The following is a 14,730-nucleotide window of genomic DNA, read 5'->3' on the forward strand; positions in this document are numbered from 1 at the left end:
ATACGTAAATGTTTCCTTGAGTTCTGTGAGCTGTTCTAGAAAATAATCCAATCCAAGGGAAAAGAGGTCACGGGAACCTCTGGTTTGTAGCCACGTCAGACCAAAGTTGTGGGTAAGCCCGGGACCTACCCCCGTGATTGGCCTCTGAAGTGGGGGGGGCCAGTCTTATGCGACCCAGCCCTTAACCTGTAGGACCTGGGGCGCTCGCCAGGGAGACGGTGTCAGAACTAAGTTACATTGTGGGACACCAGCTGGTGTCACAGAATCATGTGGTGTGGGGAGAATCCACATACACACGTGGTGACCGGATGTATCCGACGTGAACTGTTCTGTTGAAAGTCAAGGACAAATGGAGGAGGAGACATGTAGGATTTGCCAGTAGAGTTGGTGTCGGTGAAGAGAGATTTGCTAGAATGGCCCAAGCTCAAAGGAACATGTGCCTTGCGGACAGAGAGGGGATGAAGAGCCCCTGGCTCCTGGGGGGCCACGGGGTGACCCCTGGTGTGGAGCGGCAGGTGCACTGCAACTAAAGGGAGAAGTTACAATTTGGAATTCAGAACTGGATCCAGCTCCCAGGAGTGGGTTCAGGGGATGCACGGGAAGTGCAAACTAATAAGCCAAAGCTGAAAGATACACACGCTCGGCTGTTGGGATCCGTAATAGCTAACGCGAAATTAAAGAGAGTGCCGGGTCAGCACTGCGCGCTCGACCAGGGTCAGATGTGGGTCAGTCTGAGCTGTGGCCATTAGCCTCGAAGTCAGCCCCAAGGGAAAAATGATGAAGGAGCACCTGAAAAGTCCCTCTAAGACCTCTGGTCCCCAAGAAGGTCGTCAGTGCAGAAGAGGGACAAAACTCAACCCAGGGGGGTGGGGATGGTGCCACGCAAAGGAGCCGCTACATTTTGTGGCTGGGTATCCTCAGCTTCCTGGAGAACCTTTCCTGAGATGGGTGGGAGCGTGCCTAATCTAGGGTATGTGGTTATGTGGTGTCTTNGGCGAAGGCATTTGTGTAGGTGCTGACTGCGGAGGGCAGAGAGGGGTGGGGTGGTAAGACATCTCCAGCACTGCCTGATAGGAGAGGACTCTCCCAGCCTGCCCTTGCCCTGCCTGTCCCTCCTCCCCACACCCCTGCTCAGACCTTCCTCCAGACACACAGCCCTGCTGAGCTCAGCACCCTGGCCTCAAGGTTCCAAGTCCGCAGCTGGGATGCACCGGTGGGCCGCCCCCGGCCCCCACCACATACCTAGCGCTCTGTCACCCCTGGCCAGGTTGGTGAGCAGCGAGTTGAGGGTGCCGATGAAGAGGTAGTGCCACAGCTGTATGACCGACAGCCACACCAGGTGGCAGGCAAAGCGCTGGGAGAGCGCGTAGCGCCAGAAAGAGCGGGGCTCCGGCTGCTTCCCCGGTTCTAGGGCCTCTGATGGGAAGGAAGGGTCCGGGCATGAATTACAAGAAAGCAGGGGAGCGGGGTGGGCAGGACCGTGTAAGGAGTGAGCTCACCTCCTCTTCCTCCCAGACCGCAGCTGGCATGTCCCCAGGGCTGCCTGCAGCCAGCTCGCCCCAATGCTATGGCTTGGGAACCCCGGCCTCACGACCCTCAGCAACCCACCCACGTCCTCCTCTGTCTTGCTGAAACCCGGTCTCTCTTTCACAGCTTGGGCTCCAGGACACTTCCTGTACCAGCACTTTCTCAGCCAGGACGGTGAAGAGAAAGGCAAGGAGGAGAGAATGTGGACATTGGAGGTGAGGGGTGCGTCAGCGGCGGCCGGCTACCGTCTCAGCAGCCACACGTCCCTCCCCCTGCTTGCCCTACCGGGATCCGGAGTCTGTTCCGGAAACCGTGCCCTGCCTCAGTCCTCATGGTCCAGGTGGGACTGTGAATTAGCTGTCCTGGTCCTCACCCGGGGCTGACTGGTTCGATCGCAGACCAGCCGTGATTTTAGTCTGGGGTCCCCAGAGGCATCCGGGTTCTTCTCTTCCCGGAGCCTGGCAAGTTCCTGTTTCCCTTGGTTTTGTGAGCTTCCCAGAATCCTGTTCTTGCTCCTACCTTGCCGGCCGTGGTTTGTCATGTTTGTAACCAAAGACCCAGAACAGATGGAGCAGGGAAAGAAGCAGGGAGTGGGGAGGACGTATGATGAGCCGAGGAAAGAGAGAAGAGGGCCAGAAAGGGAAGCCGTGCCCCTCTGCGGACCCTCTGTAAGAGGGGGGTGGGGCGGGGGTTGAGAAGCCGCCACAGGTCCTCCAGGGGCAGGGAACCAGGCCAGCCACAGGGAGAGGTCAGTGTCCAGGCAGATGGATTAGCCAGAGGGGCTCACCTTCCTTTGCTGGATGGAACTCCTTGGACTGCATTTCCAGCTTCTCAGACTCGGCTGTGTTCTTCTCTCCCTCAGTGGTGTCATTCCTGGCACACAAGCTGCAGACACAGAAGCCCCCAGGCCGACCCCAGGATGGTGAGCTGAGCCTGAAAGTCGGGCCGCGGGCAACAGTGCGGGGACTCCCAAAGTTCACTGCACTTCGGAGACACCTTTCAATGGCCCTCCTGCCCAGGCCACAGCCCAGACTAGTTAAATCAGAATGTCTGGCCACGGGAGCCAGGCTTCTATTTTTTTTTTTTTTTTGAAGATGTATTTATTTATTTTAGAGAGAGAGAGAGAGCATGCACACACAAGCAAGGCAAGGGGCAGAGGGAGACAGAGAGAGAAGCAGACTCCTCACTAAGCAGGGAGCCTGACACGGGGCTCGATCTTGACCCCGAGATCATGACCTGAGCCCAGATCAAGAGCCAGATGCTCGACCAACGGAGCCACCCAGGTGCCCCCCAGGCTTCCATATTGTTTAAAGATCTCTAGTGATTTTAATATGCAGCAAAATTTGGGAACCACTGGAAGCATGGAAAGACCAGGCCAGGCCCGGGTTCAAATCCTACTGCTGCCCCCTCCTAGCTATGGAAACATGGCTCAGACTTAGCCCTTCTGAGCCTCTTTTTTTCTCATTTGGAAAACAGAGATAAGGATGTTTATCTGAGAGGATTATCGCGGGGCGCATGGGAAAATAGTAAGTGAGCTACAAACCAATGCCCCACCGCCACCCGCGATGCTGACTGCCAAACCGGTCACACTTCTTCAACCCCTGTTCTCCAACCTCTGCAATGGGTCTTGGCAGCTCTGACGGGGTCCCCAGCCCTTGCATATGGGCTGGCCCCAGGAGCTGCTTCCACCAACACAATGCAGCAGAAGCGATGTTGAGCCAATTGTGAGAAACTCTGTGCACATCTGCACGGTTTCTTGGAACGCTGGAACTAGCCTGATGGAGGGGGAGAGCCATGTGACCCAGATACCTTTGTCACCACAAAGGACGGCCAGACAAACCCCATGTGAGCGAGGCCAGCCTCCCCAGCCAGCCCCAGCTAGCCCGGCAGATGACCAGAGCCCTGCCAACACCATCCGGGCTCATCTCTGACCAGCAGAACCGGCCAGCGACCCACAGACTCATGAAAAACAAATGCTGAATGTTTTCAACCACTGAGTTTGGGAGTAGTTTGTTATGCACCAATGGCTAGCTGATACACCCCTGGCCCAGTCCCACTGTCCTGTGACAGGTTTCCTCTGCCCTGCTTGCCCATCTGTCCCACCCCTGGCTTCCCACCGCAGGTCAGGCAGAGGGCTCGGGCCCACGGTCACCAGATTGCAGTCCTTACCCGTAGCTGTAGTTGGGGGGCAGTGGATAGGGGACGTGGCCTCGGGGCATCAGGAGGAAAGTGCGCCCAACATGCCAGGCACTGCAGACCGAAAGGAAGATGAAGGAAGCCCTGAGGCTGATGCCCCGCTCGTAAAGCAGCTGCAGAAGGAAGAGGACGACAGCATAACACGCGTGTTCACGGCACCATTATCCACAACATCCAAACAGCAGAAGCAAACCGAGCGTCCATCGTCAGATAAAAGGGCAAACGCACTGTGGCAGACAGATATGACGGGATAGCATTCACCCCAAGAAGGAGTCAAGTAAGTCCCGACACAGGCTACAGCATGAACTTGAGGATGCTGAGGGAAATCAGCGAGTCACAAAGGGATCAATACCGCAGGCTTCCACGGCCATGAGGGGCCCAGAGCCGTCCGACGTCACAGAAACAGAAAAGGGAATGGTGCTCGCCAGGAGTTGAGGCGGGGGGTTGGAGAGGGGGGACAGGAAGTTACTGTTTAATTGACACAGAGTTTCAGTTTTGCAAGGCAGCAAAGAGTTTTGAAGATGGATGGTGGTCATGGTTGCACAACATGAATGAACTTGATGCCACTAAACTGTATACTATATACTGTATACTGTGTACTTAAGAACGGTTAAGAGAGTAAATTTCATGTTCTGTGTGTTTTACCAAACAGAAGAGTCAGGGTAAGAAACAGGAGCTGGAACCCCAGCCTCCCCAGGCCCTTGCCCTCCGTCCCGAACACCTGACGCACACATAGGCTCACCCCCACCCCACGGCTGAACCAGGATGGGGGGGCATCATGTCACCCATCCCCACAGCCTCGGAGACTCTCCTAAGGTGGCGTCTCAGATCTGCCAGCTCACTGCCTTTTCGTTTTATTTTTTTTTAATAGCAGCAAAGTCCTTTTTCTCAAACAAAGCTTCACACAAAAATTCAACTTACAAAACACATCAGCGGGAAGCAGCCCAGTCATCTTCCCCCTCGTTCTCCTTGGTGACCGACCTAACACTGCCGAGAACCCCTCAGGTTCCTCAACACCCAGTTTGGAAACCATTGATCTAGCCCACCTCCTCCTTTTACAGAGGGTCAAAGTGAGGTCCAGAGAGGTGCAATGAACTGCTCAAGGTCAGGGTCCGCAGCAGCAAGGTCAGATTAAACTAAGAACTCAGATCCTGCTCTGACACTCTGTCTCCTTCCAACTCTAAGGAGACAAGAAAGAAAGTGGTAGAGAGGCTTGAGTAAGTGCCCCTGGGGATCAACCTCCAGGTGACCCTCTAAGCCAAGGTGCTCATGGGACTAGGCTAGCTAGCCTTATGTCTGGTAGTGACTTCCAGAGTTTCTCTTCTCTTCCCCTATAGCCCATGGGCTGTGCCGGCTGCCTCTGGCCTAACACAAAGCCTGGAGGGAAGTCCCAAATTGGGCAGCCTGAGGTGTCAAGGACCCACATTCTCTCATTCCTTCCGCTCACTCATCCTTAGTGTCCTCCAGCTGGTGGCCTCATAATCACAGCATGGCTGCCACAACTCCAGCTATCACACCCTCCCACAACATTCAAAAAAGAAAAAGTGGGCGGGGGGACCAAGGCAAAAGGCTTTCTTTTGGCTCTGCTCTCACCTTCCATCAGGGAGGGGAAATGTCCCCTAAACTCATCCAGAAAAAACACCCTTCATCTCATTAACAAGGACTGGATAATATAACCACCTCTACCCATCCCTAACAAGGGGGAAGGCGTTGCCCCTGTTGGCTTAGGTCAATCAGGATTCATCCTCTGGGCTGGGCACCTCACTGCCCAGATGGAATTATAAGCAATGAAGAAGGTGGAAAGGCTGTCAGGTGGGGGCCACTAATAGCACTGGAACAGCCCATCCCCCTGATCCCCAACAGCAGCCTTTAGGAGAGCTGGAGAAGCCTGCCTTTCTGCCCCGTCACTTCGGCAGACCACCTCTCACCTTCTAGTCCAAACCAGAAGCTCACAGGTGCAAACACCCCTGTCCATGGGGCTCCCAGCCTCTGCCCAACCCCCGGCCCAAGTGCATCATGGCCTCTCCCCAGAAATCCTAGATAGGTGTAAAGAGCTTAGTCACTACAGGGTGAGGCTCCAGAACCAGGCAGGTCTGGGTTCAAGTTCAAGTCAAGTTTAAGGTTTACTGGCTGCAGGAGGGCTGACGGAAAGAAATCATGCAAAGTTCACAAGACAAGCATCTGGCGCATGGAAGTGTGTGATACATGTTGTTCAGTGGTATTTTTTACCTTGATGACAAGGAAGACCGCCGAGGAGGAGTCAAACGCCCCGTTGTAGAGGGTGATGATGGTTGAGCGGTGTTTGCCAAAGAGGTTCCCAACCTAGAGAACACAGGAGTCACTTACTTCTTCCTGAGCCAGTTCTTCCTCTCCACGGGACACGTGCCAGGCGCTCATTATATCCAGACCCGCCTCCGCCCCGGGAGCTACCGCCCTGGCTCGAGCCAGCCCCACTGGAAGTGACCAAAGCAGAGCAGTGCTTCTCCCTCCCTCCACCCTCCCCAGCCTCCCGCCAGGTGCCTGGGGTCAGGGCGGGCTCACACCTGCAGGTTGGTGATCAGAAACAGGATTCCTCCCACAGTGAGCATGGGCATGGCCAGGAAAAGCAGCGGGGCTGAGTCTGGAACAATCAAAGACAGAGGTGGGGCTGTGTCATAGTGTAACCCAAACACGGAGCCCCAGACTCTGGCTCCCACCTGCTCCAAATTCCTCACGATCCTGGGGGCAGGGCCCCAATTCTAGCTAGCCTGCTAGCATCCTTTGAGGACCTTAAGATAGCGGTCAGGGTTCCCCCAAATGTCCCTGCAGAGGGACCCTGGGGAGGTCTCCTGGGCCCAAAGTGGTGCTCGGTCTGTGGCAGGCCTGGATGTCTGGATGTCACTAGAGACAAGACCCAAAGTGAAGCCACGGCTCCCTTCCCCCGTTAAACCCAAGCAGCCCCTCCCTTGCTTGACATGGCTGGGGAGAGAAGCCTGGGTTCGCCCCCCAAGCACAGCTTCTAACCCCCTGAAGGACCTGGAGCTGGATTCCGAATCTCTGACTCGGTCACTTCGTCTGTTAAATGGGAATAACAATCCTGGCCCTTCCCATCTCGGGGGGTGTCGTGGGAGGCGAGCAAGAAGTGGCCGTGGACTGTGTTTCCCTGGTCCATTAAACCCGGAGCGAGCATTTCCTCTGTGCCAGGCATCATGCTTGGCCAGCATAACCAACACACCAGGAAAGAGTGCTTCCCGCTGCAAGTCTTGGCAAGGCATCTCTCGCCCGCCCATCTTCCCTCCGCACAATGGCAGAAGAGGAAAATGAACCAGACTGACACTCGCAGACTTCAGGAGTTTTCTCTGTTCATCAACTAGTAAAATTTGAAACGAAAACTCCTGACTACAACAACGCTCTCAAATTTGCCCTACTAAATAAGGATATTTTTAAAAATAATGCTCCCTCATACTATCATTTTGTTTTTAAGGAAAGAACATATGAATACACACACGAGGAAGGATGTAATCTTTTGAATAAATTCTCTCTGTAGCAGTCCCTCCACTGTCCTTATTTTTTTGCATTTATCAGTGGACTAGGCTGGTTTCATGGACCAGCCATAACCCCCTCAAAGATCCCCTCGAGCTCAAAGCCTGTGGATCTCTGAACAACTGTGGGGGTCAGGGTGTCCTGCTATCACCTTCTGCACCTGCCCCACCTAGCAGGTGCCTCTGAGCTTCATGCCTCCCACCCCCTGACGGCACTCACCTGCAGAGCTGAAGGCTATGGTGAGTGTGGCGCTGGTGTAGAGAAATCTGAAACATACAACAGGAGATGGAAAATGTTGTCCAAAGGGCAGAGTGGATAGAACCAAGGTCCTCCCATCTGGGGTCCCAACAGCTCAATATCCCTTGGAGAATAAGATGAGTGGCCAGTCTACAAAGCAAAACTTCTGAGTTCTAATTCCTCCTTGCTGTGTGACCTCAGGTAAGGCACTGCCCTTCTCTGGGCCTCAGCAGCCTTTGCTATAAAAGGAAATGATTGGACTGATCTAGAAGTTCTAGGGCGCTGTGATTTCAGGACCGCAATCCCAAGGTTATGGAGATCTCTTAGCAGTCTGGGGATCTGGCGAGGCATGGGGTGATAGAAGCAGTGCCTAAGTGTGATGTTCCGATTTATAATAGGAAATATACGTTCGGTCCCTGTCCCCAGTGCCTGACACAGGGCTCCTAAAACACCTGCAAATTCTTCAGTGACAAGAGCACTAAGAGCATCTTTGTTCTGACCGGGTGACCCTGGGTGGGCTCCTGGATGGCTCCTGGAGGGAGCTGGTCGCCGGAAAGAGGAAGCCATAATCAGACACCTGGAATTCTCAGCCCTGCCCACCCACTTCTGCGAAAAGGGGGAAGGGGCTGGAAATGGTTACTAAGTGATCGAGCCCACATGAGGAGAGCTTCTGGCTGGTGTATACACCACATGCCAGGAGGATGACATACCCCAGACGCCACCAGACAAAAGTTCCTGTGCACGGGACCTTCCCAGATCTCACCCTACATATCTCCCCATTGGCCTAATTATCTGCATCTTTCAACATATCCTTTAGTAAACTGGTAAACATTCGTAAATGTTTCCTTGAGTTCTGTGAGCTGTTCTAGAAAATAATCCAATCCAAGGGAAAAGAGGTCACGGGAACCTCTGGTTTGTAGCCACGTCAGACCAAAGTTGTGGGTAAGCCCGGGACCTACCCCCGTGATTGGCCTCTGAAGTGGGGGGGGCCAGTCTTATGCGACCCAGCCCTTAACCTGTAGGACCTGGGGCGCTCGCCAGGGAGACGGTGTCAGAACTAAGTTACATTGTGGGACACCAGCTGGTGTCACAGAATCATGTGGTGTGGGGAGAATCCACATACACACGTGGTGACCGGATGTATCCGACGTGAACTGTTCTGTTGAAAGTCAAGGACAAATGGAGGAGGAGACATGTAGGATTTGCCAGTAGAGTTGGTGTCGGTGAAGAGGGATTTGCTAGAATGGCCCAAGCTCAAAGGAACATGTGCCTTGCGGACAGAGAGGGGATGAAGAGCCCCTGGCTCCTGGGGGGCCACGGGGTGACCCCTGGTGTGGAGCGGCAGGTGCACTGCAACTAAAGGGAGAAGTTACAATTTGGAATTCAGAACTGGATCCAGCTCCCAGGAGTGGGTTCAGGGGATGCACGGGAAGTGCAAACTAATAAGCCAAAGCTGAAAGATACACACGCTCGGCTGTTGGGATCCGTAATAGCTAACGCGAAATTAAAGAGAGTGCCGGGTCAGCACTGCGCGCTCGACCAGGGTCAGATGTGGGTCAGTCTGAGCTGTGGCCATTAGCCTCGAAGTCAGCCCCAAGGGAAAAATGATGAAGGAGCACCTGAAAAGTCCCTCTAAGACCTCTGGTCCCCAAGAAGGTCGTCAGTGCAGAAGAGGGACAAAACTCAACCCGGGGGGGTGGGGATGGTGCCACGCAAAGGAGCCGCTACATTTTGTGGCTGGGTATCCTCAGCTTCCTGGAGAACCTTTCCTGAGATGGGTGGGAGCGTGCCTAATCTAGGGTATGTGGTTATGTGGTGTCTTGGGTTTTGAACGCTCCAAAGAGGAAGGGCATGTCCGGGTTGATGCGGGCGCTAGAGCTCACTCTGGAACAACTGCAGACAGCTGCGTGTAAGCCACACACAGGAAGTCGTTCCTGGGGGCACAGCTAGAGGCCACTGTAAGGTCCCCTCGCCCTACAAAGGGAACATCCCAGATGCAGCAGCCCATACACTTTGTATGCAAGCTGTGTGGGCATGGCTTTACGGTGCCCTGTGCCCAGGTCATGGTAAATGCTGTGGCGAGGGGCCCCTTTCACATGGGCACCCCATAAAACCCATTGCTGCAAAAGGGAAAACCCAGTTCGGGACGGCTTACTGAGTTTGCTGGCTCAGTTTCCCCTCCTGGGTCTTACAGCTGCTAATAAATAGATTAGGTTAATTAACAAAAGAATGGGGACAGGTGGAAAGGAGAATCAAGAGGCTGGTCTTAGGGTAGAAAATTTTAAACGGTTATTAAAGAATAAGGGGGAATAAAGCAAATATTGATGGGACTGGAACAAAGAGGAAACAGAGAAGAGTCGTGGGTTCATCCCCGCTGGGTGGAAATCTCCAGATGGTTATAGAGATGGAGGATAAATGAAACGGACAGTTATTGGGGGTAAAAAAAAAAAAAAAGTGTTCATACAGCACTGCCAAAGGCTGGGTGGGCCAAAGGGACCCCTGCCGGCCCCCAGCATTAAAGTGCCTGCAAACAAGTCCAGTCTCTTTGTCCCCATTTGAAAAAATGTTAAAAGCCAGAAGCCAGAGAGATCACAATGCTTGGGGCAAAGGTTAGGCAGATTCATCAGGTTCCAGACTAACAGAAGGACCAGGCTCCCTTGACTCTACCCCTCACCTTGGCCCCACAGCCTTTTGCACAGGAGTGGCCAAAATGGGCAGCCGGGGGTGGAGAAGAGAAGTTTCTAGGGCTCCTTGATAAGGGGAGCCTCACCCACTGAGGCACCCAGATCCACTGGTCAAGCCTGGACACGGGCTTCGGTTAGACTGAGAACGCAAAGAATATAAGAGTTGGTAGGTTTATGAAAGCTGGGATGTTGAAACATGCTCTCCAGAAAAACGTGCGTCTCGTTTCCCTGATGTTTCACAACGAGATACTACGTCTGGCCGGGAGCACTTCCCCCACGCAACGGTGAAATCACCTGCTCACCAAGTCCTGAGGAGGCTGCAGGGAGGAAGTTCAGGGTTACTGGAAGAAAGGGGAACGTTTAGAGGAGAACCGGTATGGCTGAACAGGCTCTGTGAGAAGGGGCTGCCTTTCCTCACGTGCCTGGATCATGTTGAGTGACTAGGGAACAGGAGGCATCTGAATCTGCCCTTCCTGTCAACCGGACATGTGCACTGGGAACCAGTGAGACTGCCCGAGCCCAGACGGTGTGGGCTAGACGCCGGAGTACTGGTCAGGGACGAATTCTCTGTGCCGTAACCCTCTGGGGAGCCCACACTGGGGCTAATGGCAAAAGTCTGTGCTCACCTCCCAGCAACAAGTACTGGGACCTTGGACAAGAGAATGTCCATTTCCGGGGCATTTATCATCTTGTTATCAGACATTAATTGAATCCACACAGATAACTGAAGTACATAAAATGATCTTCAAACGTGAAAGACCCACAATGACTAGGCTGATATCGGAGAAACGCTCTAATGGGGATGGCAATGCCCAGAAGAATTCCACACTAAAAATAGCAGTGGTGAGACAGGATCACATTGCCTGGGGAATGCAAGGAGGAGATACCATGACCAGGGAGCCTCTTCTCCCCTAGGGCTGACTCTGGAATGTGTGGGGAGCGGCTGGATTCTACCACCACTTGGACGGGGCCCTACAAAGAGCCCTCGATTGGCCAACACAGAGTACTTGGCTGTGCTCCACGGTGAATGGACAACCACATCCTGTTTGGAAGGCCACCGCACGGATCCAAAAAGATAAAAAGAGATCAGCTCCGTGGGCTGAATGAACCCCATGCTGCTGTCCTCGTAGAGAGGAAAGAAACCCACCGTGGAAAAGGCCCCTACGTACGGGTTCTCACGGACCCAGGGGCAGTGGCCAATGGCCTGGCCGTTCAGTCATGCAGGAGGGCAACAGAAACCTGGCCGTATGGGGCACAGCCCTATGGAAATCACTGTGGCATTAGAGGGGTGCACGAAAATGGGAGAACTAGTATGTTCGAACAGGCTATATGTGAAGTGGCTGCCTCTCTCTCCTGACCGTATATGGGGGATGGACACGGTGTCTGAGTGGGGAATGTTTCCTCTATTAGTGCTGTGGTTAGGGGAGCTTTCTCTCCCTCATGCTGTGGTCACAGGACCAGGGCTGCCACTACCAAGGCTGGAAGCAGAGATGATTCCTAAGCAAGAAAACTGTGTTCTTAACCATTACGTTTCGATTCCCAAGTGCCCGGTGGGGCAGGCTGTGCCTTCCCTCTATCTGCCAAAATTGGGACAAACGGGGAATGCAGCCACCTCGCCTGGTGGGAAAGACAGCCCACTTACTTCTGCACCTGGGTCCCCTCGCCCTCCCTGAAAGGGGAGACACTTGCTGGACGAGCATTCCAGACCAGCAGTGACCAAACCTAACCATCCCTCCCGAAGGCGGAAGAGCTACGGTGTCAGCGGAGAGAAGGAACATCAGAGAGTAAGGGGGCGAATAAGCAGGTTCTATAAGGAGGGAAATCAGTACTACGGAACCCTCCGAAAGAGGCTCAGGGAAGGAGAGCTTCTTGTCTCTTCGCTCAATTACACCAGATGTGTGAAGGGTGAAAGGATATATTGCTGAGACCACGCCTGCTTTTGGAACCTGACAAGATCGAATGGAAGCCAGTAGGCGTACACGGCCCTGGGAGACACTTTCAGATGGTGTGATGATGGACTGGATAGTCATTAATGACGGAATGTGTTTCTGTTACTGTGCCGGTAACTCCTGACCTTTATGATTGTTTCTGCTACGAGGGATCCGTGTCCAAAGACCGGGGGCTGCACGGTGATACAGTGGCTTACACTAAGAAATACGTATTTGGTCTTTGTCCTGGATCTCTGACACTCAGCTCCTAAAACCCTTGAAAACTCCATGATGAGAGCACGAGGAGCATTTTTTTGTTGCAGTGGGGTGACTCTGGTAGGTTCCCGGATAGCTCCTAGATGGGGACTGGTCACCAGAAAGACCAAGGATTGGTCAGGATTGAAGTATGGAATTTTTTGGCAAACCCCACCCCCAGCCCCACTTCTCTAGAGAGGGGAGAGGGGCTGGCAATGGTTAATAATTGATCAAGCCTACATGAAGAGGCCTCCACAAAATCCCTATAGGACGGGGCTCAGAGAGCTTCCAAACCTGTACGCTTTCATCTGTATCCTTCATCATATCCTTTAATAAACTAAACACAAGTGTGTCCCTGAATTCTGTGAGCTGTTCTAGCAAATAATCCAGTCCAAGAGGGGAGGTTATGGGAACCTCTGATTTGCAGCCAAGTCAGACAGAACTTGTGGGTCACCTGGGGACTTACCAACTTGCAATCGGCATCTGAAGTGGGGGGCAGTCTTCTGGGACCTGGCCCTTCACCTGCGGAATCTGACCCTCTCTCCAGGGAGATGGCATCAGCACGGGGTTAAATTGTAGGACATCCAGAGGATGTCAAAGAATTGCTTGGGGTGGGGGAGAAACCCACACATTTGGTGACAAGGTGTATCAAAAGTGAGGTGTTCTATGTGAAAATAAAAGAGAAACATGGGAAAGACGGAGTTTTTCTTAACATACTAAGGCTGGAGAGGAGGGAGGGGACAAAGGAAAGGGTTGGAAGAAGAGGAGACAGGGAGCCAAAGACAGACTGAGATAAAGTCATTATACACCCAACGGCTTAGAAAGCAGGAACTTGCTTTATCAGCCAGCCTGCCTGTCCCTCTGTCTGATAACTCATTTTCCATACATCTGCCAGGAGGCACCTGCCCTAGGTCCTATTAAGGCCTTGGCAGGCCTTGGCAGGCCACCGCTTATCACTGAAGCTGGCCAGCTACCATGGCATCCTGCCTGAGTGAGATGAGGTCCCTTACCCTCTGTGAAACCCCCACTGTCTCCGCTCCAGTCAGGGGATGGGGAAATCCCACCATCGGGGATACTCAGGAGACCTTACTTAAGTCTTTGGGGAATGGCATGGGGGGAAGGTGAGATGACAATTAACCCTGAAGGACCTGGATGTGAGGCCTGATAGGATCCCTGAATGACAATTTTCAGTCCCTCTATTTTAACCCAGGCACCAAGCCAGCCCTCAAAGGAAATCGGCCTAGACTCCAGCTCAATTTGAATACACAGTCACAACGAACAAAGGAAGAACAGGGCAAAGGCAAGGGAAGTAGGGATGCAGAGAAGAGGGTGGATCTAAACAGAGAATACCTCCTGTGCTATTGTGACAGTTGCTGGGACAGGGCCTCCCTCTGCCCAGGCCGGGCCTTTGGGACTTACATGGCTATGAGACGAGCCACGGTGGTCTTGAACCTGTCAAAGATGAAGCCGGCAGGGAATGTCATGAAGTTGTTCATGAAGGACCCCAAGGTGAAGATGAGTGAGAAACTCTCATCCTGGGCTTTGCAGTCTGGAGGAGAGAAAAGGAGATCTCAGGGAGTTGAAATGTGACAGCCCCTAGTGACCCCTCAGGGGCTGGTACTTCCCTCCCCAGGCACCTCCTAGCCCAAAGTTGCCGAGTTGGTGGGAAGGCTGACACTCCTTTCCTCTCACCCCAGAAAGGCTGGCACAGTGGGGGTTGGGGGCAGAATCCCTCCCACTCCTTCCTCCTGCTTCGGAACCAGACTCCGCTTCCCTAGAGGAGTGCCTTACCAGCCTGCCCTGTGACATTGCCCATGGGCCCGGCATCCGGTTCACAGAGCTCCTCAAAGTAATGCTCTGTTTTGAAGACAAACACCAGGGATGCCCAGCCGAAGAGGACTCCCGCAAAGCCGAGGCATTCCAGCAGCCCCGTCAGCAGGGTGGCCACTCGGAGGGACAGACCCTGGCCTGGCATGGCGGGAGGTGGTGCCAATCCCCAAATCTCACTGGAGGCCTCCCGGGCTGACCACAGGCGCTTCAAGGGCTGGCCTTTGGGCCCTTGGAAAATTCCTCTGGCAAGCCCTTCTGTTCAAGTAGGCTCTGGTTCTGCCTTTTTTCCAGCCTGGGCAAGAAACAGCGGTGGTCGACTCTCTGGATCCTGTCAAATAAAGCAGAGGCCGCTTGGTACAGGGGGCTTGTGGGAAAGGTAGAGGTGGACGGCACGTTCTGGGAGGGGGGCGGGAAGAGGCCAGCTGTTCGAAACAGCTGCAAAAAGCCCCGCTACCCCACAATGGCAGCACCTGGGGACGCAGAAACTGAGCCCAATTCTGAAGACTGTCCACAAAAATAGAAACAGCGGCGGGGGGGGGGGGGGAAGGGGG

The 14,730-nt window shown here is 53.8% G+C and overlaps 1 protein-coding gene across 2 annotated transcripts in view; it reads right to left on the reverse strand.

Annotated features, from left to right (window-relative positions):
• Positions 1 to 14,588, reverse strand: part of SLC43A3 (solute carrier family 43 member 3) — a 29,160-nt gene extending 14,572 nt beyond the window's left edge. The window contains exons 1-8 of one of the 2 annotated variants that reach the window (XM_011229236.3): positions 14,141 to 14,580; positions 13,769 to 13,898; positions 7,465 to 7,511; positions 6,267 to 6,343; positions 5,953 to 6,045; positions 3,697 to 3,836; positions 2,315 to 2,412; positions 1,243 to 1,416 (exon numbers count right to left, since the gene is read on the reverse strand). In XM_011229236.3, coding sequence (XP_011227538.2) covers positions 1,243 to 1,416; positions 2,315 to 2,412; positions 3,697 to 3,836; positions 5,953 to 6,045; positions 6,267 to 6,343; positions 7,465 to 7,511; positions 13,769 to 13,898; positions 14,141 to 14,324 — 943 coding nt within the window. In that variant the 5' untranslated portion in view covers positions 14,325 to 14,580. Of the gene's footprint in view, positions 1 to 1,242; positions 1,417 to 2,314; positions 2,413 to 3,696; positions 3,837 to 5,952; positions 6,046 to 6,266; positions 6,344 to 7,464; positions 7,512 to 13,768; positions 13,899 to 14,140 lie in introns of both variants that reach the window. The other variant, XM_034645567.1, reaches the window with a different exon arrangement.
• Between the last annotated feature and the right edge of the window lie 142 nt (positions 14,589 to 14,730).

The sequence above is a fragment of the Ailuropoda melanoleuca genome, chromosome 16 (genome assembly GCF_002007445.2).
Source record: "Ailuropoda melanoleuca isolate Jingjing chromosome 16, ASM200744v2, whole genome shotgun sequence".
NCBI lineage: Eukaryota > Metazoa > Chordata > Mammalia > Carnivora > Ursidae > Ailuropoda > Ailuropoda melanoleuca.